The following is a 26,077-nucleotide window of genomic DNA, read 5'->3' on the forward strand; positions in this document are numbered from 1 at the left end:
CAATGATTTATCAGGAGACGAGACAGGACTTAGATAAATGTGCAAAAAGACAGTGTCAACTTAATTTGTCCCCGGCTCACTCAGATGAAAAATAAAACTAACAAAAGGAGGTAAATATTCCCACGGTCTATGAACGCACCAGGACATCAAGCTTAAATGCACAGGCTGTTCTCCGTCCGGTCTGTCAGTCACAAGAGAAAGAGACACTAAACTTCACAGGACTCTGCTGCCTGTTTAAGGTGAGACCAGGTTTTTATCGTTTCATTCTGTTTGTGATTTCAAGGTTTTTTAATCAAAACAGCATTTTGTTTTTTTTTTCATCACTTTTCCATTTCATGCTTTGAGAGGCACGTTTGTCATGAGCTTGTTGGGCTCCATTTAGAAACAGACTGGAAGGAAAATCCTGCTCAGAGTCTGGGGTTTATTATTAAATGCTTTACTCGTAGTGTTTAAAGTTGTGAACTGTTCATTTAAAAGTTTTAACAGCCTGAGAGGAAACTAATTCAAACATTTAAGGCTGCAGCTTGTTTTCAAACCTGATCATAGGTAAAAAAAAAAAAAGTAGTGCACATGTGGGTGCATCACCAAGAGATAAGAGATGATTTTATGAAGAGAGGCTGTGGAAATTATGAGTGTAGGAAGAATAGCTGAGCTTTCAAATATGCACCATAGTCAGAGGAACCTCAAATTAAACCAGTGGACTCAATAATTAATTGCACGTTTTACTATAATTAATGCACGGATGTTACAATCTGCACTAATTTGATCTTAAAAGGGATATTTTTCTAATTTTATTACGTTTAGTTCATACAAATACTGTGCAGAATATTCTCCAGAGTAACGTAAATGTTACTTCATGCTCAACAAATATACTGCAAACTATGTAAACTCTGTTCACAACGACAGAAAATACAAATAGTCTCTCAAGTTAATCTTGTAAAAAAAAAAGATCCTTCTGTTTATTCAAACTTTCCCAAACTACGGGTTGAGCCAAGGGTCAAATTCCAGAAGAGGCATGTGTTAATTAAACCTCCTCCGTTCGACCCTTTTCGCGTGCAGCATCTTCTGTCTTGTGAATGAACGACCACTTCAAGGACACTCTGGTCCTGTCAGAGCTGCAGCTGAAAGTCAAAGACTTCTGCTGCACACATGGACCTCCTGTCAGGGACAACAAAGGTGCCCCCACCTCCTCCACCTCCACCTCCACCTCCTCCTCCTCTTCTGTGGGCTACTTCAAAACACACACTGCGCTTTGATGCCGCTCGACACAGAGCGTCAGGTGGGAGGCCTCGCTTGACTTTCTCTCATGAAAGCTTTGCGAAAGGTCTCCGACTCCGGCGCGCTGACGCCTGACCTTCTTTGCATCTTTGTTTGTGTGTGTTTGAGGACGGCGGCGGCATCAGCGGCGGTGGCATTTTCAGAGCCGCCGGGCGTTTTTTGCAGACTTATCCCCCCCCCCCCCTTGGCTCAGCCGAGGCCACCGCGGGGAATAAGTCTGCTTTATTCACGCTGCCACCGAGGCAAACGTCAGCCAACGAGACCCGACGCTGCAACGCCGCCTTTAACCGAACCACATTCAGGAGGATTTAGGGTGTAAAGATCAGGTTTTAACAATTCGCCCCCTGTGTTAGTCCTGAATAAATCCACTTAGCAGGTTACTTAAAGATGAAGAAAGAGGAAGCGGAGCGATTAATCCCTTCAGGACGTCAGCGCAGAGATTGTTTTTAAATCGTAGAGATTTTCTGGAAGAGACGCGGTTGTTAAAATCATCTTATTCATCAACATCCAGCTCAGGATCCAATTAGGAAAACAGATATTTTTTAATATACTGGGCAGGAGTTAACACTCTTACATCAAAGACTTAATGTCTCTGCAAGAGTCTTTTGTTTCCGTCTGTATTAGAATTAAAAATTGATTTTTTTTCATGTTTTGAACGACACCTACACGGTGCAAACATGCACATTTATTATCTGTTCTTATTGAGCTGGCTACGTGAGACACTTTTATTCTGATTATTAGTGGAGTATTTGTTGTAAATCCAGCAGAAAAGGAATCCACACAACCTGCTTTGAGATACCTATGATATCCTCACCTAAAGTAATCTTTTAATCTTTTAATAACTTTCCCCTCCTCTCTAAAATCTGATCACTGCGTCGTCTGCGTCGACATCTCTCAGCTTTCCGTTTCTCTGCCCACCTTTTTCAAACAGCGGCGCTCTGCGTTTTTCTCTGCTCTGACTCTGTTTTTCAGTCTAACGCTCGCGCCGGGCCCCACCTGTAAGGCCTGAAAACGACAAAAGAAAAATTTTAAACCGCTCAGAGACAGGAAGCGTGGTTACACAGGCGTAAACTCAAGCACCGGAAGTTTGGCTCCTCCTGCACGAGACGCTGCAAAAGGAGCGAAGCTGCAGCTTGTTTTCAAATTTCCGAATCTGTGACGTGTTCAGGGGTGTTTATTGGGGAAGTTTTGATATTTATTCACATGGCAAATGGAGGCGGTTCCTCGTCAGAGCATTTGTTTTAAGTTGTGATACTGCGAACATGTATTGAATGAGAATTACTTTATTGATCCCAGGAGGGAAATTACTTAACAGGACGGCCGTCACGCAACAAAGGACTAATCAATGGAATCGTTTTAACCGGGACTAGAAACTCTCTAAAACCTGATATTAAACATAAAATGAGATCGATGACGAGTCCCAGTTTCAAACCACCTCATTGCTTTGCCTATCAGTATTTGCCTATCAGACCTACATACTGATAGAACCAATGGTAATAGTGGTTGCAGGTCTCTAATCGGTGGGTTTTGTGGAAGCCACGGTGCATGACTGAGGCAGGAAGTGTTAGAAGTTTTTCCACATGTAATATTTGCGCGTTTTTGTAACTTTCTTGGTAATTGATGGTCTATTGAGTCCATATCTCACACAAGCAATCTTAAAAACCAAAATACTGAAACTCTACGATGTGCGCAATGAGTAGTAAAGAATAAATGCAACGATGCAATACAATCACAGGATGCAGTTTAATCTGATTAGTGCAAGGTAAAGCATCTCTATGTGAGGTTTTATAAATCTGGTGTCTGCGGAGACGCTGATGAACTGGTATTGATGCACTTTATGCTGCGTTACATTTGTAATCAGGTGTCGGAACGTGCCCCCAATTCAGATTTTCTCCTCAGAAAGTCGTAGTATCCTCACTACCCCCGAGATGAGTTAACAAGATGGCCGCCCCATGTGTAAACAGTAATTAGAAGCTCCAGTAAAATTCTGTTTATTAGCACTTCTGATCAGTTTTGTTGCATTAAATCGGTTGTACAGACAGTATTTCTCCACATACATATGTTGAAATGCTGTTACAGTGTAATTTTTCATCTGTTATATGGGAATTACACGTCAGAACGACTAAAAACAATAGCCTGGTAAAACCAAAACAGCACGAAACACCCACCGTGGCAAACTGTGTTTTTATTTTTTACATTTACATTAAACAATTAAAACTTTTGTAAATAATTCTAGTAAAAAAACTCAGGAATTGGTTCAAGTTACCTGTTCCATTTGCAATTTGTCTAGCTTAAATAACCTAAATTTAGTTTAACACTATAGCAAATAATATCAAGAATTTTTTAAAAATGTTAATTTCACGCTTTCATGGACACGGATGTTTAGTTTTCCAACTTCTGTAACTGGAACACCGATAACTCAGACGTGACGTCATTCCCAATGCCGAATTACGCACTCCGAGGTAAATGGAACGCACCGTTACGTCAACCAGTTGTTTGCTACAGCAACTGGGTAGACAACAGAATAGTACATAATAGTTTTAGGTAGAAACCTTTGACCATTCATCCAAGTTGCCTGAGTAAAATCACCAGCTCCTTAAGCGGCTTCGATGTGTCCGTTGCCTCGTTGCCAACCACGTCTGCCAGCTAATGAATGTTGGTTAGGTGTCAAGTGTTTTCAGAGCTTTTCCGCCGGCTGCTGGAGCTGGAATTGAAGCGTAAGAATGGAAAGAAAACCAAAACAATGGGCTAATGATTGGGGGATGGGAACCGATACTTGGTACGATAATGGCACCAGTGTTGACCATTGACTGATCCTCAAAAATGAAGCCCCAAATATGGATGTGGGGTGGTCGCGTCGGACGTTGAGACCCGCCCACCCAGCTCTCTGCTACCTGTTAGCTCAGGCTACCACCGGTCACATACAGTTGTCATAAATTGTGAAATAAACTATTGAGACGAGAACCATTTTTTGTAACATGCCATAAACATTTTTAACAATGCAGTAAAGTTGGGCTCTTTAACATGGGGGTGTATGGGGATTTTGCACTTAACGCATGGGCTTCGTCGCTCAGACCTGGAGGTTGCCGCTTGGTGCCGACACAAAAAGGTAGTAACCACATCAAAAAGCAACTCAGATTTGGGTGCCAGTGAATTTTAAATTAGCTTAGCTCCCTTAGCTCTATTGCTGACGCTACACGTGAAGTGAACATTCAAAATGTCTAAGGCCACACATTTATTTTGTTTACCTCAAAAGATGCAGGCTGACCAACCTGCAACAATGGAGGCAACACCTGGAATTAGGTTCAACATCTGATGACGCATAGCATTTTTTTTATTAAAAGCAGAGAACTGTAGCGTCTTTCATAGTCTGCTAGACCCCACGCCACCGTTGTGACAGTGTTTTATATTTGGTTCATGCATTTCTTAGTCCTGGTTGTATTGATATTAATTGAATTAATATTCTGTTAAGCTTGCACGCCACAAAATGCCTAAAAAGGCACCATTTTTGTATAAAGTTTGTCTGTTTTCCATTCTTTAAGCATCAACGCTGTTTCAAAGGTACCAGTTTGGCACCAGTATCGGATAAAACCTTAATGATACCCATCCCTACTAATGATAACTCCTTTTAGATTTTGAAATAAACATATATTATCATTAATAAGAAACTTAAAAGAAGCTTAACGCACCCACACTGTGGCAGGGAGCACTTTTTTCTACTAGCATACAGTAAAATTCTTCATTAAACGCTGGATAAAAACCAAATAAGTCTTTGATGTTAAACTGAATCCTCTCGGTTCACATGACACTGCTGAGCAAGGGGCAGTGAGGTTTACAGTAAATGAAGGCGGTGACGTGGTCAGTTTCTGACGACGAGTCCTGCAGACTCAGGAGCATGCAGTCATATATTCCTCATCTGCGTTTAGTATTTCAGCTCTATTAATAGTCACCTCCCAGCTTCCTCCACACCACTGCAACTGGCACACACACTTACAGCCATATGCACAAAAAAACAACACCACCACCACCACCACCACACAGCCCCCCAGCAGGCCTCAAATATCACAAGTCAAAAGACGGCCACTCGCTACGAACAGCAGAGGAAGTGTGTTACAGGTAACGCCGGTTATTTTCATGTCCCAACAGAGTTATTTTTAAAAAAAGATTTTGTTGTAAATGGTGTCCTGTGGTTCTGCTAAAACCTGACAGCTGGTGTTTATGAGTTCTTGAGGTATGGGTGGTTTTATTTTAGCAGAGATTCAGCAGGCTGGTTTAGGTGTGATTATCCTCCTGACCCACTGTGAGACAGTTGTGATTGGATTTATTTGGGCTGGAGATGTTTTGTTGTTGGTTCAGCTTCGTGCTCTGGTTTGACAGCCAGCTGGAGTCGTAGTACTTTAAGTTTGCAGGGAAACTCGCTTTACAGCCTAGATCTTTGTGGTTGTGGCGTCATGGGTGCAAAAAAATCTTTGTCTGTCTCTCTTCCTTTCAGAGGCTGATTCTGGTGTCAAGGACGGAAAAAAAGCAAACCCTCTACTCTGCCTCCTCCTCCTCCTCCTCCTCCCCGGCAGCCAGACCATCTTTCCTCTGGAGGAAACCGGGGCAGTCGTTCTATGCTGTGGTGGAGGACAGGAGTCGTCTCAGAAATCTGACAAATCTCATCGCTTTGCAACGAGGGACGTCACCCTCGGGCCCCCGGGAGGTTGTTTGGATATTTGACTTTGAGTCGGACGGTAACGATCCACAGCCATGTCGCCTTTCCTGAGGATTGGATTCTCCAACTTTGAGATTGATCCCGGTCTGGCTTACCACGAAGAGGTGCTGAACCCTTACTGCGCCGTTTACATGAAGGAGGCCATCGACACAGGTCAGTTATCAGAAATGTTGACGCCTATCTCGACGCACCAATCAGCTGTGGTCCGGTCTTTGTCATCCGAATGTGGTGATGACAGGTAGAGAAAACTCTACACATCTCCAGTGGTGGTAGCATTATCTGTGGTTTACGTGGAGATACACTGGAAATGAATCTGTTTGCAGTTTTCTTTTTTCTTGTGTTGTTTTCATGGATTTGATTGATAAACTCGTGTTGGCTTTGAGTTATGCATGACTGGCTGACTCTCTCTAAGCCAATCTTCACCAATTATACTTCTAAATTTTAATTACTTTTAGGACATTATTTGGGAGTTTTGTAGGTTTATCCAATAAATAGGAAATCTAGTGTACCTGGCATTCTAGTATTATCCGTTTTCTTGGATTTCTTGGTATTTTCTGACAACCTTGGCGAAGCCCATTGGTTCACACCAAAGATGTTCATGTTCATTAATATACACTTCCATTTTTAAGTAGCTCTGTTATTTACAACAACAGATGGGCACTGTTATCATAAGTGAACTTTACTTAAACTTGAGTTCAACAAAAATAGCACTGCACTGTAAAGCCCTACAGTACGCCTACGTATCCGTATTTATTTATTTATTTTTAAAGATCTCCATTGTGGCTGTTGATTCACGTCCAGTGTCACAACTTTGGGAAGCTTCCCTGCATGATAACACACTCGCAGTGGATATCTTTGCCCAGCATGTGGGCTATCTTTAACCACTGGTGAGTAACAGTGCAGGATGAAGTTTAAAAACAGTATTGCTGAGAGGAAAGAGGAGGGCTCTCGTATTTCTTTTTCTCTTGTGAAAACCACCACACTTGTTCTTCAAGGTAGTCGAGAGTGAAGACTGAAACAGCAACAAAAAAAAACAAACACATGAAGACAGCCACTGTTTTTAAAGCACATAGAATAAGCCCTTGTGGTTCTGGTGTTTATAATGACACCATCCATGCTGAACTTCTACAATAAAGAGCTGATGATGAGGCTGGCAAAAGAAAACTAAAGGCCGCTCCCATAAGGCACTTTGGCACACAGCGGCTGATTGGATCTTCAAATGAAAGTGATGGAAAGCCCCTAGAGAGTGCTTTACGTTTGAAGTAGGTCTCTGTTTTTGACTCTGCCAAGCAAAGTCGCACACAAGTGCTACATTTAAGAGCCTTTTGACTTTGTTTGTTTTTCATGGATTTGAAACAGCCGCTAAAGGAGCGTTGGCTGAAACGGAGACAGCTTCTTTGTGCCAACGTTCTCCAATTATGCCTCTAAATATAGATTATTTTTAGAATAATCTTTGGCTTTGAGGATGAACCACTAATTTAGTCTGCGAAACTGTTAAAATATATAAAAAATGGACAAAAACAGCATGAAAAGACCAAAACCTTCTCTTTCTTGGTACTTTCTGGCATCCCTACCCAAGCCCATTGGTTCATGCCAAAGAACCACATGTACAATAATAATTTTAAGTAGGTAGTACATATTTGGTGCTATACAAGCATTCGTTTTCTCCTGACAGAAAAAGAACACAACTATTGTTGGTTAAGATATTTCGTATCAGTAAGGGAATAAAAAAATTTATAACGCTTTTTCCTTATAACAAAGTCATGCCACTTGTGTAAGCCTGCACAGCTTCCTTTTTTTTTTTTTTTTTAAACATATATCCCTAATTCGGTATTGGAAACTCTTGTCTGACAGGCTCATTTATGGTTAACTTCCACTTTTACATCTAAAAGCCAGCGTGATGAGTCAGAGCTTTTAAGCTGAAAACGTAACCGACCAACTTTGTGCTAGTTTGGAGGTTGTCATGGCGCGTACGTAGCTAAAAATTCAATGTCACCACAAAACGGCTTACACCAGCAGTACGTGAAGACTGGGAAACGAAAAGAAGTCTAAGGTGTAAATCACACTGTGGTGCCTTTTCAAAGAACACAGGAACTGTTAGAGACCAGAACACGTCACTTCAAATTCTACTTAGAACTGTGAGGAAACTTTCTCTTATATGAAAATCCTGCAGACTGGTCATTAGAAGGAACATATGAGCTGTAACAATAGACATAAAAATAGCTTTGAACGAACTGAAATTCAGTTTTTCCGGCAACACTGAAGTTTTGATGGCGTGTTATTCTTTAGTGGTTAAACTCTGTAAATACAAGGTTTGTGGTGCATTTCACAGAAGATGGATCAGTTGACCCACATACAGGATCTAAGCTTTTGTTCTAAAACTTTAAAACCAGAGGAAAAAAGTCACTTGCAAATTCACAAATCTTTGGTCATATAGCTGAAATTTCCAGAACCTCAAGGTCCAATACAAATTGGACAAATACAAAGAACAGAAAAAGACAGTTTTACCCTTTGGAAGGGAAGTCTGATCACCAGCGTTACAGGTTTTGCTACAATTATGCATCAAAATATTGATCAATTTTAGACAAAGTTCATTTTTTTAAACAAATTTTAAACTGTTATTTACTCCATGAAAGAAAGAAAGAATCAATAAAACTAAAAATAGACTAGGAAAAGAAAAAACTGGGCACCATTTCAATCTTTTTTCCCCCGAAGCAAGATTTCAGACTTGGAAAACAAACCAATACACCTCCAAATGTGTTTTGGAGTTTGGAATATGAAGTAATATTTGCAGAGATTTGACTGTCCGCAGTCATATATACCAGCAACGAAACATTTCTTTTAAAATATGGCATAATATTAATCCCATAGAGGTGCAATTTGTTTTATTCGTGCCAACAAGATTTCACAGCACGGTTAATTGACAATGTACTGAACGTAAGAATCCCACCTATGTTCAGGGGTATTATGTGTTGTGTAAAACAGAGAAAAGTAGCAGGAACCACATCATGTTGTAAAAATGAGGCTTATATGTCCAGTGAGGCACACACATATTTCCCTGTCTGTGCTTTAATCAGCACAGGCGGCAGCTGGCAGAGCCAACGGACAAGCAGTCGATGAGCTGATGATGGAGAAGGCTCACTTTTGGGGGTAAAAAGCTTAGCAGCATGATGGCTGCGATGGCATGTGGCCGTTATGTAAGTGGATATATGGGGTGTTATTGCAGAGAAAAAAATCTGCAGATGTCAATTATGAAATCCAGAAGGGTCTTTTATTCCCTGCCCATATGATGCAATCGAACATTTCTGAATTGGTACGATGATGTGTTGGCCGCATGGTGAAATATTCAGATATCCAACATGCTTCAGTGCAAACTGAATGCGTTACCAATGGCAACGATGGTGCATAACATGGTAAACGACACTAACATGCATGTAAGACGACATCAATTTAATAAAACATGGGAGGGACGCAGCACTAAATGGCAACAAAAAAAGAGCGATTAATCCCTTGAGAGTGATACATGCTATACATTAATCTGATCCTGCACCAGATTAATTCCTGGTGTCGGTTTTCATCCTGGCAGGAAATCTTCTACATCCTGCGAGTCAAAGGCTTAGAGGAAATGGCTGCTGATATTCTATATGTTATGGTCAGCTAATCCCAGGAAAAGTTTTTTCCATTTCAAAAATGCAGTAGCTATACCACCATACCGTATCCCAGCCAGTGAGTCATGTACTTATCGGGGATTTAGGCTGCGGATTAATACACGTTTGGTGTTTTAAATAGTATAAAGCCATCAGATGTCCAATCTCTGACCAACAAGGCAGCAGCAGCGACAGTATTTGGACTATTTGGAGTTTTAGCTGATGCTAAAGTGCCAGTCATTCCCTTTATCACATGTTGGTGTGTTTGCGTCGGGTAGTCGATATCACGACCACATAGTCACATTCTGAATTGCAACAGTAAATAAATACTGGTGCAGCTGCATAATCCACTAGTTCTGTTGTGGACGACAGAGGAAACAGTGACGTGCTTAATGCAGGTGAGGGGTGAGAGAATGAAGTGGTTGCGTTGTCCTCATAGGTTGTGTTTTAGACAGGCTAGCATGGCAACACAGCTTTCTAGTGCATTTGCATTAGCGTCATGCTCTAAGTTGGTGTAATTAACCTTTTGCAGATAAATAACACAGCTGCTTTAACAATTAAAATCATCTCAGGTCACTGAAGTTCAATTATACTCAACATGTATGTTTCTCAAAAAAAAAGTCTTCAGCTCTAAAGCACTAGTGGAAAGTTGGGGTCTAAATAGGAACATCTGTGGGTGTTCTTCATCAGAAATGTGTATGACTGGGGTCTTTTAACGACCAGGTACCAGATGACTATGTACCTCAAGCAAAACCGTTTTAATCCTGTTTTCTTTTCCTAACAAATAGTATTCAAACAAACCAAGTATTACCCACATTCAAGGTGTGAATGTGGGTGAAAATGTCTTGAGCTTTCTTAGAAACAAGTTTATGATTACTAGCATCTTTAGAAAAAAGTTAAAGTTTGAATTCATTCATAGATCTCATCCTGAAATGTTATGTTTGAGTAAAAGTTAGATACTTGAAGTTATGTTTACTTTTAAATGAATAGTGAACCAAATGATTAATGGCCGATTCCATTGTACCATTGCAGTTCGATCTTGTTTTTCCTCTTTTTTAAACAGTTTGAAAACTATTTGCTGAATTTTCTTGGAACTGAAGTAAAAGTCAAAGAGAAGCCAAGAGCAGTTTGCTCTTGGCTTCATCTGATTTCCTGTCTGAGGCACAGAAAACTGCCATTAATAGATTTGGCATTTGTCATTTCCTCTCCAGAAAAGGGTCAAGTGTACAAGCAGAAGAAGCCCACCATGTACCCACCGTGGAGCACCACGTTCGACGCCCACATCCATCGCGGGCGCATCATGCACGTGATGGTGAAGGACCGAACGGCCGAGCTAAAGTCCGAGGCCACGGTGGCTCTGGACTCGCTGGCAACGCGCTGCAAGAAGGAGAACGGGAAGCTGGAGATATGGGTTAGTGCAGCGTGATGTGCTTTTTTGTGCTCGTTTGAATTCACAGCTGTGGAGCTGCTCTGGGAAAATCCAGATGGGCTGACTCAGTTTGGGGTCAAACGTTTGAAGGGGTAATCCTCCTTTTAGTCATTAAAACCAAATCATGGTTTCCATTTTTTCGGTACAGAGCGTCCTCACCTGCACACAAAATGTTTTTTTTTTTATCCAGCTTCAAATCTGAAAGCACTAATGAAATCTCTGATCCATGTCCTAGCAAGCCACGGCAAAGAGGCACAACACCATCGAGCAGCAGTGGAAAAACTAGTTTTATTAGATAATATGATCTTTTCTGACATGGATAAGCTACACTGTGTGTTTGATTTCAACTTTTCTTTCAGATCTTTCGGAAGTTTGTAGGTCAGACACCCGTTATGAATTTATTTTCTCATCTTCATTCCTTCATCTTCCCATCAACACTTTATTAATCTATCGCAAACCAGCAGATTAATAAATTTCGGTGTGTTGTATTCTCAATAAAAAAAACCTATGAAAAGAGGACATGACTCAAAGTGTGAATGTGGCTTTAAAAAAAAAAAAAAAAGCTGCAACATACAACTAGTTCTTGATAACCCACTCTGATTACAAGAAACTCATATCTGTAATAATCAGTGAAAACAAGTCAATGTGAAACCTTTACACCCTTGACCTCTTTCAGTAAGTTCAAAATATGAAACATAGGTGAGGATTATTACAGTCTCCCGTTCAGTATCAAATGCACCAGAATAGACCTTTGTTGAGTATGGAAAGGTACGCCGGGCTGCTTTCATTTTAATTTGAGTTACACCTTAATTATATCCATGGAGATATCCTGCACACAATTTTTCCTTAACAAAGCCCATATTTGGCTCTGGGTGACGACAGAAGCTACGTGCCAACTGTCTCCAACACTAAACTGAGAATCAAACAAATGCTGAGATAACGAAGCTCAAATAAAAACCTTCTCCAATCTGGTCCTTATGTGTCTACCAGACTGTCTCAGCGCCTCCAGACTGCACGAGGTGGATGCGTCACCCTCCTCCATAATCCTTCCCTTTTCATTCTCATGAATCTCTGCAGCAAAATATAATTTGTACTTTTATATATATATATATATATACTTTTTGCTTCTTCTGTCTCTTTTTGCTCGGTGCAGTTGGAGTTGAAGCCGCAAGGTCGTCTGCTGATGGAGGCCAGATACTATCTGGAGAGAAGTGGTGAGTGAGTGGTTAGCCAGTAAGCTGGGTTGTCACAGTCTCAGAGGAAGCTGTTAATTGATTCACAATCAAACACTGCCTCAGTAAAATCTGTCAAAAACGAAAACCAGAAATAATGTTCACTTTTACCTTTTTATTATTTTAAAATCAATCAAACTGTCATTAAGCAGCACCCTGCGTCTTAACCGGACTTAATTATACCACACTAATTACATTTTCTCAAGTTAAAAATAGAGTTTTGGCTGGTTCTTTCCTGACATTAACACCATGCTAAGTCCTGAGAAGCCACAGAGAACTAAAGGGAAGAAGCCACCTCGTGCATCTATAAATAAACCAAGCAAATGGGAAATCACTGCTGGGAACAACAGGTGACATTGTGACTGGTACACCGAGATGATTTCAGCTGCAGAACTTCCTCCTACAAACTCACACTATGCACATGCACCTTGTCAAAATGGAATAAATTGCCTCGCTGTGCTCATTACTGCAGATCTAAAAACCATATTTAAAAAAAGACAGATGTGATTGAGGTTTACACCCTGAGCTGGTGTCAATGACAGTTTGATGATCTCTGGTTGGTGTTTTACCAATAAATGGGTGTGCAACGTCAATGAGGTTACAGTCCAAACCCTAAATCATCCTTATCAATGTCTATTCTCACACCACTGAATGCACAATAAACTATAGGAATAAGATAGCTGCTACATGGCCCTCCACACTTGTCTAATGTGTACTTCCTATAACTTTATGCTCCGCCCATGAGCCACGTTCGGGCTGAAGGTGTAAGTGTCAAATATGATTGAAGTGTGAATGTATAACGTGCCACTTCAGGCAGATTTTGCACATGGTGGAAATTTTGTTATAAATTGCAGCGAGGACTGAAGTCTAAACCAGTTAAGCCACAATGGGAAGACATCTTAAGCCTTCCACATGTCATTTCAGTGACACGTGCTGCAGCATGAAATGAAGATGAGAAGGTCAGAGTTACAAAAATAAATGCTTAACCCCGATCAGGCATAACATTATGACCACTGATAGGAGAAGTGGATAACGTTGACCATCTCGTGACATTTCAGTGTTGTACTAGGAAACTTTTGGAACCTGGCATTCATTGGTGTGGATGTTACTTATACATGTAGCACCCACCTAGACCAGACCAGGCACCCACTACCCCATAGTGATGACACTCCTTGATGGGTGCACGTTAGGAACAACTCAAAAAAAAAAAAAAATGAAATGTGAAATACATGGAATTACTCATTGGATTCATTCTACAGACGATCACAGGACAAAAGTGCACGAGGAACAAAAAATACCATCAAATTCTACGGTTAAAACATATTTCTTTGCGCTTATTAACGTTTCTAGTTTGACATGACCCACAAATTTAACAAATTTTACCAACAGCAACGAGCTACAACTTCGCTAATTAGCAAGTACTCGTTTGAGGACGTTTGGACTTCACAATTCTGGTTTTGCTCAACCATGTTAGGGTATTAAAATAAACAGTTTTATATTTTGTCACACATTGGTGACTTTATTATGATATAAATAATGAAATAACTCCGGTGTCCACATATGAGGACATTTTTTTTTTTCCAAAAAACTACTATTTCTTGAAACAAATTGAAATCATGATGCTCAGTTTTTATCCTTCTTAGGTTCTTCTGATCTCTTGGAGAAAGTGAAAATGCAAACTAAAGCAGAGCTCTAGTCCCAGGAGGTTAAACTTTCAAGTTCAAGTCAAGTCTTAATTTTTTTTATTTTTTGTCAAGTCAAGTCACAAGACATCAAAACAGCGACTCGTGTCCAAGTCCAAGACCTCCACAATATTAGGAAAGTGGTCATAATGTTATGCCTGGTCAGTGTATAGTCTATAATTCTGATTCCTTGCTGTTACGGCCTCATAAAATTAAAGTAATACAAGGCTCAATGAGGCCACAACATATAAGGACGCCGCACAAGGATTTCATGGTTACCAAAAAATTAAACTTTATTGAAAATTTTAACCCATAAAGTTATAAACCAAAACAAGATGGAAACCCCAGCCAAAAGGAACAAAAGAGGGAAACACAGGGCCAGTCATGCAATGGGCCGTCGCTCCCTGTGCTTTCCCCACTAATTAAAAGAAAAGGTATAACCTAACAAAAAAACGCCAAACAGGACTACCGGCGGTCTCCAACTCAAACTACAACCACAAACTAAATAAGAAAACTCTGCCATCAAGGTCAGAGGAAAAACCAAGGAAAAACCAACTTATTCAAAAGAAAGAAAGCAAACCTTCCCCTGCTGCTTCCTCCTTTTTATCACCTACTTGATTGGAAATGCCTACCAGCCTATGTAGCCACACGTAACACTTTCGAAATGCATTTCCTTGTTCACGTGATTCAGCAGCCGGATAAACACGCAAAGTTCTCCCTTGTTCAACATTCGCAGTTACAGAAAACAATAACTTCCATCTGCAATAGTGTTGATAGTGCGTTTTTTTTTTATTATTATTTATTTATTTATTTATTATTTATTTTAGAATTTCTTAAAAAGCTTTTAATTTGTGCCAAACAGAAAATCACTACATGCCGAGATGATAGTGTCTTACTATAACTTAAAGTGACTGGCTGATGACTGATGTAGATAAGTCACAAGAAGTGAGAAACCGAAACTTAAGGCTGGATATTCTGCGACAGCTTAGTACTCACTTGCTATGATTTTGACATGATAACGTGATCACGCGGCGTTTATTTCTTTTGTTTTTTTTAAGATGCTGCGGGCCAGACTGACGGAGAACGAGAGTCCGAACGGCAGCGCGAGGGTCTGTTCACGCTGCATCAGCGACGCGGCGCCATCAAACAGGCCAAAGTGCACGTCGTCAAATGTCACGAGTTCAGCGCCACGTTCTTCCCTCAACCGACCTTCTGCTCCGTCTGCAAAGAGTTTGTCTGGTACTTACTGACTTATCGTTAAAAAAGATCTAAAAAAAAAAAAAAAAACACTGAATGAGTAATTTCCCCCCATTAGCATCTTAGTCATTTCACGCCTTTTCTACTCTCCATTGCAGGGGCCTTAACAAGCAGGGTTACCAGTGCAGACGTGAGTTTACATATATAAGTTCCACTCATGCTTCCATGTCTATTGTGTGAAATAGACACATAATTACAACAGTTGATTTTGTCTCTTGTAGAGTGCAATGCAGCCATTCATAAAAAATGCATCGATAAAGTTATCGCCAAATGCACCGGTTCGGCCGTAAACAGCAAAGAAACAATGGTAAGTACGAGAAACTTGCAAAGAGACGCCAGCCTCCTTTGTTTTTATCTCGTTGCTCGTGTCTCACTTCTGCGGACAGTATAAACCAACAAGAGAATGACACAGGAAATGTTTCTATACCTCTTCTGAACCTTCGCATGTGATGATGTGTTGCAGATCCACAAGGAGCGCTTCAAGATCGACATGCCCCACAGGTTCAGAGTGTACAACTACAAAAGTCCCACCTTCTGTGAACACTGTGGGACTCTGCTGTGGGGGCTCGCCAAGCAGGGGCTCAAATGTGAGGGTGAGAGGCGGGAGTTTTATGATTTCTGTGGTTTTATTTGGATTGATACAAAAAAAAAGAGAGAGAGAGAGAGAAAAAAGAGAAATGCTTTGTCTTGTGTCTTGTAGATAAAGAGATAAAAGATAAAAGGACCAGACACAACACAACAAGATGCAACCACACTAGACACAACACAACAAGACGAAACATAAGACCCAACAAGAGCAGACCAGAGACAATAGCACCAGACCAGACACGACAGGACAAGACCAGACACTACAAGACCCAACAAGACCAGACCAGACCAGACGAGACCAGATGCGACCCGACAAGACAAGACCAGACCAGACCAGACCAGACCAGACCAGACAAGACAAGACAAGACACGACAAGACCAGACACGACAAGACCAGACATGACACGACCAGACACTACAAGACCACACCAGACCAGACAAGACCCAACAAGACCAGAGACGATAGCACCAGACAAGACACAACAAGACTCAACAAGACCAGACCAGACCAGACCAGACGCGACAGGACAAGACCAGACACTACAAGACCAGACCAGACCCAACAAGACCAGACCAGAGACAATAGCACCAGACAAGACCCAACAAGACCAGACCAGACCCGACAAGACGAGACAAGACCAGACCAGACACGACAGGACAAGACCAGACACTACAAGACCAGACCAGACAAGACCCAACAAGACCAGACCAGAGACAATAGCACCAGACAAGACCCAACAAGACCCAACAAGACCCAACAAGACAAGACCAGATCAGACAAGACAAGACAAGACAAGACAAGACAAGACAAGACCAGACCAGACCAGACCAGACCCAACAAGACCAGACCCAACCCGACAAGACAAGACAAGACCAGACACGACTGGACAAGACCAGACACTACAAGACCAGACCAGACCAGACCAGACAAGAACCAACAAGACCAGACCAGACCCGACCCGACAAGACCAGACCAGACCATGCTCATCTTCAAATTAAGTTCAGGACTAACTACGTACCAGACAAGACACTTGTGTGTGTTGTGTAAGTTTAAAGTGGAAAAACCTGCTAAACTAGTTTCTTAGGAATTACACATTTATACAGTTTGACTGTCAAAAAAAAAAAAAAAAAAAAATGGAAGGAGTTGTTTTTTTGTTTGAACCTATATTGTGATTCATAAACATAAATAGATTTTCTTTAAATCCGTGCCATTTCCTGCATCTTCTTCTTAGAAATCTCGCTGTGTTCTCGCAAGACTCGTTTCATCACTGTTTTGAAACTGAAATATCTCTACATGAATTAATATTGAGCTGAATCAAATTGTTCCAGGAAATCTGCAGCAACCGAGATGTGTGGAAACAGACAGAGCGTGAAATTATGTAAAATGTACCAACAACCTAGGTTATATGCATAGTATATGAAAATATTTCGTGCAAATATTCAAATGTGCAGAGAAGTGCAAGACATTTCATGAAAAATAAAGAGATTCTTAAAAAAAAATCCTAATTTATTTATATTTTTACAATCTGAAAAATTATAAAATCTCACCTCCGAGTACAAGAAGAAATAAAATAATGACAAAAAGCAATGGATGTGTCCATCGCGAACGTTACAAGAGGCTAAAATTTCAGCAGCTGACACAACAGCTGATATTTATATATTATGACTGACTTCTTTGAATGGGTTGGATGATCGACCAGATGCAGCTGCCGCAGCAGGTGCAAAATATCGTGTTTCATGTCAAATTAATCGTATCCAGCACAAGCCTGTCTGCCTGGTTTGAATGTATTGTGTATTGTGTGTGTTTACAGCTATAAAGATTGATCGAGCAAATGTATTTTCTATGTAAAAAGAAAAAGCCTTTTTGCATGATGTATGAAAATGAAACGCGTACAATCTGACATCCAGTAGGAGGAAGCCAGATAGATAAAAGACGATAAGACGCTGTTTTTCTTTTTAACTGTATTAAAGCTGTGTTTTCTGTGCAGAATGCAGCATGAACGTCCACCACAAATGCCAGAAGAAAGTCGCCAACCTCTGTGGCGTCAACCAGAAACTGATGGCAGAAGCTCTGGCGACCATTGAGAGCAAACAGCAGGTCAGACCAAGTAATCTTCTCCACTTACCTAGGAACTGGTTACAGCAAAATGTAAAATGCAAGAGATCCTAATCCCAGCAGTCATTAATGATTAAAGAAGTGGTCTCTATTTTTAAAACTGCTGACTTGTTCTTTAAAGTTACATTTTGCTCTCAAATTTGATCTAAATCTTAGGTTTAGAGTTGAAACGTGGGTCTGTTTTTTTGTGATTTTTCTACCGAGTTACAAATAAAAATCCTTTAAATTTGGACTTACCTTTCCTCTTAAGGCCCGAGGCACCAAAGAGACTGACATCATTGGTCGAGAAGGTCCAGTGGGCATTGGGCAGCCAGGAGTGGTCCGAGCTCCATCTGGGTTAATAATGGGATTACCAGCCACGGCTACACCTGCAAACAAAGGTAACAAACCGTTAAAATCAAACTTGTAATGCTTTCATCTTATTTTTTAACTCTTAAACATTGGTCGTATATGGGACAGCAGCAGCTTTTTGAGTGAATGATGCATGATGCAATATGTAATTTTCTCCTGATTTCATTGATAAATTATAGGATTCGACAAACACATTCAGGCAAACCCAACAACGTTTTAGTTTTTAACCACTTTTCTGATAGAAATTTCAGATTCTTGGCTTTCAAAAGAGACCGAGACCATGCATGAGCTCCAAAATGTTCATAAACAGCATTCAATTTACTTTGGGTATGTCCTGACCTGCTTCTTATTGCAGATGTTCAGGGTGTTTCATGGGAGGGACCAATGGACGTCGGTAGACCTGTCTCGGACGTGGCGAGCGAAGAGCCCCTGTACGCAGTTCCAAGGAAGGATCACCAATCCAAATTCACCATCGAAGACTTTGTCCTTCACAAGATGCTTGGAAAAGGCAGCTTCGGAAAGGTGCTGGAGACGATTCAAAGAAAAGACACAAAACTGCGTCAAACCTAAATCTTTTTTGCGTTTTTTTAGGTGTAAGATTTTTTAATGGAAAACCTTAAAGCATAATTTCTATTAGTTGGTTTTTCCATTTTAGTCATCGTCGCCAATCATCTTTTTGAAACCCCTAACACAGAACATGTGGGGCTTGTGGTCATGGTTGTTTTCTGCAGCCAGTTTCCACAGAAAACCACTTGTTACTTCTGCCGTTTACTGTGAAATGTTGGCAGTGAGAAAACAGGGTGACAGTGTTTCTTTTTCCAGGTGTTTTTAGCCGAGCTGAAGAAGAGCGGCAAGTTTTTCGCCGTGAAGGCGCTGAAGAAAGACGTGGTCCTGATGGACGACGACGTTGAGTGCACCATGGTGGAGAGGAGGGTTTTGTCTTTAGCTTGGGAGAATCCTTTCCTCACGCACCTTTACTGCACCTTCCAGACCAAGGTGATAACAATGCACAGAAAGTTCATCCACACCATCACCCACAGCCGACTACAGGCCTGAAACTCTTTGTTTTTTTTACGTGCAGGAAAACCTGTTCTTTGTCATGGAGTATCTGAACGGAGGAGATCTCATGTTCCACATCCAAAACTGCCACAAGTTTGATGTGCACAGAGCCACGTATGTATCCAGCCACCTTGTCTTTGATGATATGCATCTTTGTTGGAAAGAAATCCAGATACAGAGATCAACACTATTGACGGCAATCTCCAGTGCAGTTAAATTCTTAAATTCAAAACAGCAGCTGATTTTTAGACTAGTCCTGAAAACAGGGGGCATCATTGATGGACCACTGAATCCTGAATTATGCCAACAAAGTGAAAGAAAATGGCAGAACATCTGGCCATGAGCTGAATCTTAAGAGAAACTGGGTCATGCAGTAAGACAACGAGCTCAAGCACGCAAGTCTACAAAAAAGATGATTAAAGAAGAACAAAATGAATGTTTTGGAGCGGCCAAATCAAAGTCCTGACCTTAATCCAAAGACCTGAAGCAAACAGTTCATTAAAGGAAACCCACCAACATCTCAGAACTGAAGCTGATCTGTTCTGACAAATGGGCAGATATATAATATTTCTGCTTCCAGTCTTTGGTTGAATCAGTTCCTTTTAACTCTACATCTATACCAATTACTTTAATCGTACAAAAACACTGGAGACAGTTTGTAGTGATGCAAATGAACCAAGCCAGAGGAAAGACAACAGTCCTAATATATGTCTCTTCCTGCAGCTTCTATGCGGCTGAGATCATCTGTGGCCTCCAGTTCCTGCACTCCAAAGGCATCATTTACAGGTAGGTGCTGAGTAACAGCCAGACAAAATCGAAATCTATGAAGTAATTAAAAATAAATAAATAAAAAAAAGTGATACTGATACATTTTCTGGCTCCTTCGTAGAGATCTGAAGCTGGATAACGTGCTCCTGGACTCAGATGGTCACATAAAGATAGCGGACTTTGGCATGTGCAAGGAGAACATGCAAGAAGAATCGAGGACCTCCACCTTCTGTGGGACACCTGACTACATCGCCCCTGAGGTGACGACACGTTTTAACACCTGAAACCTCCATTTATGATATTTTTAAGATATGCATTTCAACTTAACAGTTTACATGGGCACTAAATAAAATGGTCTGGTAAGATATGTGTGTTTACAATCCCCATAGAACTTATTAGACAGAGTGGTTCTGTCCACTGGGGAGCATTACTATTAAAATTAATTGGCTTTAAGTGGTAATGGACACAGTAACATAGTAAGACAGTGGATTGGTTTCAAGCAAAATGGCTCTATATATACACAGTACTGTACTGGAGTTGGGTATTTGATCAGGATTAATGGTGCTCAATGTTGAGAAATACCCATCGTGCAATACCATCAAGGAGAATGATTGGTCCCAATTCGATTATATAACTTATACATCTGTTTATATGTGATGAAGCTAGTGGAAACCCAATTTCCCTCGAGATAAATAAAGTTTTAGGATTATCTGGTGTCATCATTCTTTATATCTACATCAACATAGGAAACTAGTCCAAGGCAAAAACAATCAAACAACAACCTCCTACACATCCCCCCTAATGCAAGAAAAGAAAGATATAAATATAAATAAATAAACAAAAGTCGATGCATGATGGTTGTGTTGATAGTCGACTTTTTGCAAGAGGTCATATGAAACCAAGGATCACCACAAAAGTAAATAAAAGGAAGCAATAACGAAGTCTACTGGAAGGATTTCTATCTATTCTGTACCTAAGCTACTCTTTTTGCCGGACTAAAGTTCACCAGCATGTGTGTTTGTTATTGTGTCTCAGATCCTGCTGGGTCAGAAGTACAACAGCTCGGTGGACTGGTGGTCGTTCGGCGTGCTGCTCTACGAGATGCTGATCGGTCAGTCTCCGTTCCACGGCCGAGACGAGGAGGAGCTGTTCCTGTCCATACGAACGTACAACCCCGTTTACCCCAGCAGTCTCAGCAAAACAGCCAAGGACATACTAGTCAAGGTGAGACGCTGGGTGTTGTTGCAGCTGTGTTTCCAAAATGTCGGTGTAGACATTATGAGCACCGAACTAAGAAAAAAAGGGCCGGTCAAAAGTTTTAAAACAGCATCAGTATCCTCTGGTCCTACAGCGAGATAATGACCCAAAACTTAAGTCCAGGCTGTACCAGAACTACCTCAGGATAAAAACTAGATGAAAAGTTTGAAAACATGGAGGTAAAAAAAAAGAAGAAATAGTTCTATAACTTCTGACCGGTAGTGTATATCTATAATTCTGGATTTTTTAATCGATATGTTTGGGCTGTCGGGGTATATATCGTGTTAAAAATGCATGACAATTGAGTTTCAGTTAGTATTGTAGGTATTTTAGATGTTGCAACTTGAGCATCCTCTGTTTACCATTTTTATTTGCATGTTTGTAAGTTAAAGATGCGTTTCCTGGATTTTGTCATTATTATTTACGTTTTTGCTGATATTGTATTATATCGAGAAAATCTGATATTGTGACAGGTCTAGTCCACACACGACTCCATAATGTACTAACTCTTGGATATGGAAGTGCACCAATGCACCGATGATTAAATCCTTCAAACTGCCTGAACATTTGTGGTCATTGACTTCCATGTTTTTCCTGCTTCAGCTTTTTGTGAGGGAACCCGAGGAGCGACTGGGAGTGAAGGGAAACATCCGACGGCACAGTTTCTTCGACAGCATCGACTGGAGCGCCCTGGAACAACGGCAGGTGGCGCCGCCCTTCAGGCCCACTTTAGTAAGTACAAGAGGGAACTCGAACGTAATTAGGGCTGGAAATCTCATAAAATATATCAGTACTAAATAAGTAAAATCACTCCACATTCTTTATTGTTCATTAATATTACTGTATTTAAGTTACTGTCCACCTAATACCTATAATTACAACCATTGTCACTTCACCACACAAACCATTTTAAAAAACCTTCTCCCAGAAAACATTCAAACTTTTTTTTAAGAGGTGTGGGTTATAATTTGAGGGGAGGAACTAAATGTAAAAACTTTTTGTATTCCTTTATATAGTGATATATTGCCATATTGATCTTTTTTCCCCACCTGTAATTGAAAACATATCCAATAGAGAGTTAGAGGAAACTGTATGAGCATGCTTAGGTGGTGAAAACCCAAACATCTGGATAAAATCTACAGCTACACATCAAAATAAAGCTTCATTATGAACCAGCGTTATTTTCTCTGCTACATCTTATCCATACGCTCAAAAGCTTGTTGCGCATATTGTGATGTGCTTTCAAATATTTCTCCTCCATCCTCACAGTCGTCACCGAGCGACTGCAGCAACTTCGACAAAGAGTTCATCAACGAGAGGCCCAGGCTGTCGTGCGCCGACCGCACGCTCATCAACAGCGTCGACCAGAGCATGTTCAGAAACTTCTCCTTCGTCAACCCGGGGATGAACCGCATCGCAGCCCGCTGACCGGACCCGACCACAAGAAAAATAAAATGAAGAAGAAAAACTACCTGCTACCTACAAGCGAGCCGCTCAGACACAACCAGCACTTACTGTAACTGAAAATAAACTGCAGAGACTTTAGACTGTGAATGTCACAAAACTGAACTGTATATTCAAACTGGATTATAATAATAATAACCACTAAAGATGTGTCCTGGGTGAAAACGCACGAACAACAAAATGGTGACTGGATCTTTAAGAGAAAGCACACAGATACCTTTTAAAACAAAAAAACAAACAAAAAAAAAAGCAGAGTTGTGATACATCGTTAATAAGTCAGTGGTGATCATTGTTGTTTTGTTTTCGTCATAAATGTTTCAAATATTCATACAAATAGATGTAGTATAAGTATTCAACACCAATAGTTTGATTTCATGCTTATTCGGGGGGTGTTTATCCGTAGAACATGTACTTGTAATAAACTAATGGTGGTGCCTCATAATACTTTATGGAGTTCATGTAAAACAAAAACTGAGAAATGTACCAATTAAATCTCCTGTATATTCCTGTCCTGTTCGATAGCAGCCTCCATTTTACACTTTCTATGTAAATAACTGGATGTGGTAGCATTAGGTAGCTTATAAATGTGCTAATGTATCAGAATGAAATGACCGGGTTATTGTTTACATGTGTTTTTCCTGTTGTATCTCAGGACTTTTACCGACGATCTAGTCAGGATCAGGTACTTAGGTCCCTGTTAGTTTTTATTCTTCTCTTTCGTTGTGAATTCTGTACAATAAAATGGGTGTTTTTTAAAGTGTTGCGTTTGTGTGTGGCTTGTGTAGCATCGTAGTTTATAAACTGAGAGGCGTTGACTCAAGAATCGTGCTAAAACTTAATATATTTACTGATGAAATAGCTAAATCTAAACGGTCATTTTGGATGTTTAATAAATGTCCACAATCATGAAGTAACAGTGAGTATTGAAGTAATGTATCTGCATACCTCATTATAGGTAGTAAATCGTGTTTATTCTGTATAGTAAGCCTATTTTGTGCCTTGTCGAACTGGAATAGGGAAACAAGTGAAGATGCATTTCACTGTAAATCTGAGTCATACTGAACTTAATTCGTGACACTTTTAACTGTTCAGTAACGCTGTGACAGCAGATTCCATCTGTACCACCGTCGCTTCCCATTTTAAATGCACCCACGGAAGAGTGACGTGACAACCAGAAACCATGACATGGACATTTGAAATTCATGTGAAATTCAGAGATGAATAATAGACGAATAATACTGCGTCACAAACACAGAATTTCCCATATATCGAGATACAACTTTGGTTCCTGTTCCCAAATTCACCAGACTTGAAATGTGGTGGTGGTTTTAAATGATCATATTTTCATTTCAAAGAGAAAAAAAGAGCTATTGAGCTCTTGGAAACATCCACTAGCAGCTCAGCTAACAGACAAAAATCACAAGAATAGTAAGAGCCAAAAACACTTCAGTTAACCAATTACTTAACCAATTGAAAAGGAATCAGCAACTACTGATTTCAATTGTTTCAACTGAACATATTCTGGTTCTAAACAAACCCATTTCCCTCCATTTATGATATGTTATAGGCCAAGAAATTAATCAGTTAATTAGATTAATCCCTACTAAATGTCAGTTTTAGTGACCAAATAATCACACACACAACTACAGGTATTGAGTCGGTGTAATTTTTGACACGTCACAGTGGAATAAAAATTTTGTGATGTCAGAAACGTCATCGATGATAAGTCGGAAAATTACTAACAAAATAGACAACTTACCCAAGCATTTCTTTATTTTAAGTGTCAAAGTGCCTTTAAATGACATCAAAACTATTTCTAGTATTTCAGGATAATTCGGTTTCGAGTACGTGGTTTCATTTCCTTTTTCTTTTTTTTTTTAAGACGCACACATACACAACTTTTTAGCTTGTGGGTTATATTACAAGTAATGGACGCCCAGTGAGTAACAGGCAGAAGGAGTAAGATGATACATGATGTTGAAATAACAGATGTTTTCCCACGAAGCCATTAATACAACAGCCAACACTGAAACGATGCAGCAGCTGGAATAAATCCTTAAACAGATATTTGGCTACGCAAAGATAAAAATGGCAACGCAACAAACATGTGTGTGACGTTTTAAAGGAGATGATAATAACGTGAACAACTGCAGAGGTAACCGGTGAGATTAGGATAACACCTGTGGTCCCCGTTGGATTGTATCAATACCAATGTGATGCTGAAGAAACGGTAGCGAGAGAAGTGCTAAAATTTTGCATTTGTGTTGCGTCTGTCTGCACACTTGAGAGCACACCATTTCTATCATAACTGATTTAAAAATGAGAAAGTGTAGCTTCACGTTCAACTCTGTACACTGTAGCCCTGATTAAAACTAGTTAATTTCAGTCACAGCTAAATGCGTTAGCTCCTCACAGATGACGTTGGGATTTATAACATAACTGCAAATCTCCTCATACAATATTAAGATTATTATTCCCAATTTGTGCATGTCTTTTAACCTTAATCAAGTTTATAGTCATGTATATTGTTGGCCAAATAGCACGATATCCTAAGTCATATAAAAAAATAGCAAGCACGTAACTATATTGATCAGTAAGTCAAAAAATTAGGGATACTGGGACAAAGTTTAGTTTAAAATAAGTTTAAAATATGTATTAAAAAAAGTTTTTTTTCCGCACAGTAGTAGAAAGTATGTTGTTTAAACACATAAGTTTGTTTTGCTCCTACTTCATCTTCTCATTTAACTACAATTTCTTTATTCTATTTTATTTATTTATTTAAACCAAGTGATAGCTTTATGACACAGTAGTTTGTAATTAAAGCACCCCTAAAACTCTGGCCTAACTGTGCTAATACGCTAAGGATATGTTTCTATAGTTAAACAATTTCAACCTGTTAGCTGGCTGCTAAAAGTTAGCTACTTCGTTTCAAGCACACATTCGAAAAACGGACTTGACAACACTTACCAACGCTTTACAGACACTTTCATATTGCTAGAGCACTCTTCTGACCACTTGGAGGCACATATAGTCCGTTTCCAAACGAGCAACAAAAAAGTTTTTAACTCTACGAGCAGCAACTGTTTCGGAACTAACAACCGCAAAGCAAGATGGCGGCCGGAAGAGTCCGGTCGCTCTGTGCGCACCGTTATTTCTTCCCCCTTATGGATAGAGCACAACTGATATGGGTCACTTTAAGTGCTATAAATGCGACATTTTTAATGTCAGGAATTAT

General features: G+C 40.2%; 1 protein-coding gene across 2 annotated transcripts; it reads left to right on the forward strand.

The window, feature by feature from the left end:
* Positions 1-170: 170 nt before the first annotated feature.
* prkcq (protein kinase C, theta) lies at positions 171-23,599 on the forward strand. Of its 2 annotated transcripts, none has more exons than XM_047575226.1 (18): positions 171-239; positions 5,771-6,145; positions 10,851-11,050; positions 12,222-12,282; positions 15,041-15,221; positions 15,338-15,369; positions 15,461-15,546; positions 15,703-15,832; positions 17,816-17,925; positions 18,194-18,323; positions 18,650-18,816; positions 19,117-19,290; positions 19,376-19,467; positions 20,077-20,139; positions 20,243-20,381; positions 21,157-21,345; positions 21,982-22,110; positions 22,648-23,599. In XM_047575226.1, the coding sequence occupies exons 2-18, from the start codon at positions 6,028-6,030 to the stop codon at positions 22,804-22,806; spliced, it is 2,160 nt and encodes a 719-aa protein (XP_047431182.1). In that variant the 5' UTR covers positions 171-239; positions 5,771-6,027; the 3' UTR covers positions 22,807-23,599. The 2 variants fall into 2 exon arrangements, with proteins under 2 accessions (XP_047431182.1, XP_047431183.1); XM_047575227.1 differs by lacking the exon at positions 171-239 and adding an exon at positions 5,309-5,394.
* Positions 23,600-26,077: the final 2,478 nt, after the last annotated feature.

The sequence above is a fragment of the Mugil cephalus genome, chromosome 22 (assembly GCF_022458985.1).
Source record: "Mugil cephalus isolate CIBA_MC_2020 chromosome 22, CIBA_Mcephalus_1.1, whole genome shotgun sequence".
Lineage (NCBI taxonomy): Eukaryota > Metazoa > Chordata > Actinopteri > Mugiliformes > Mugilidae > Mugil > Mugil cephalus.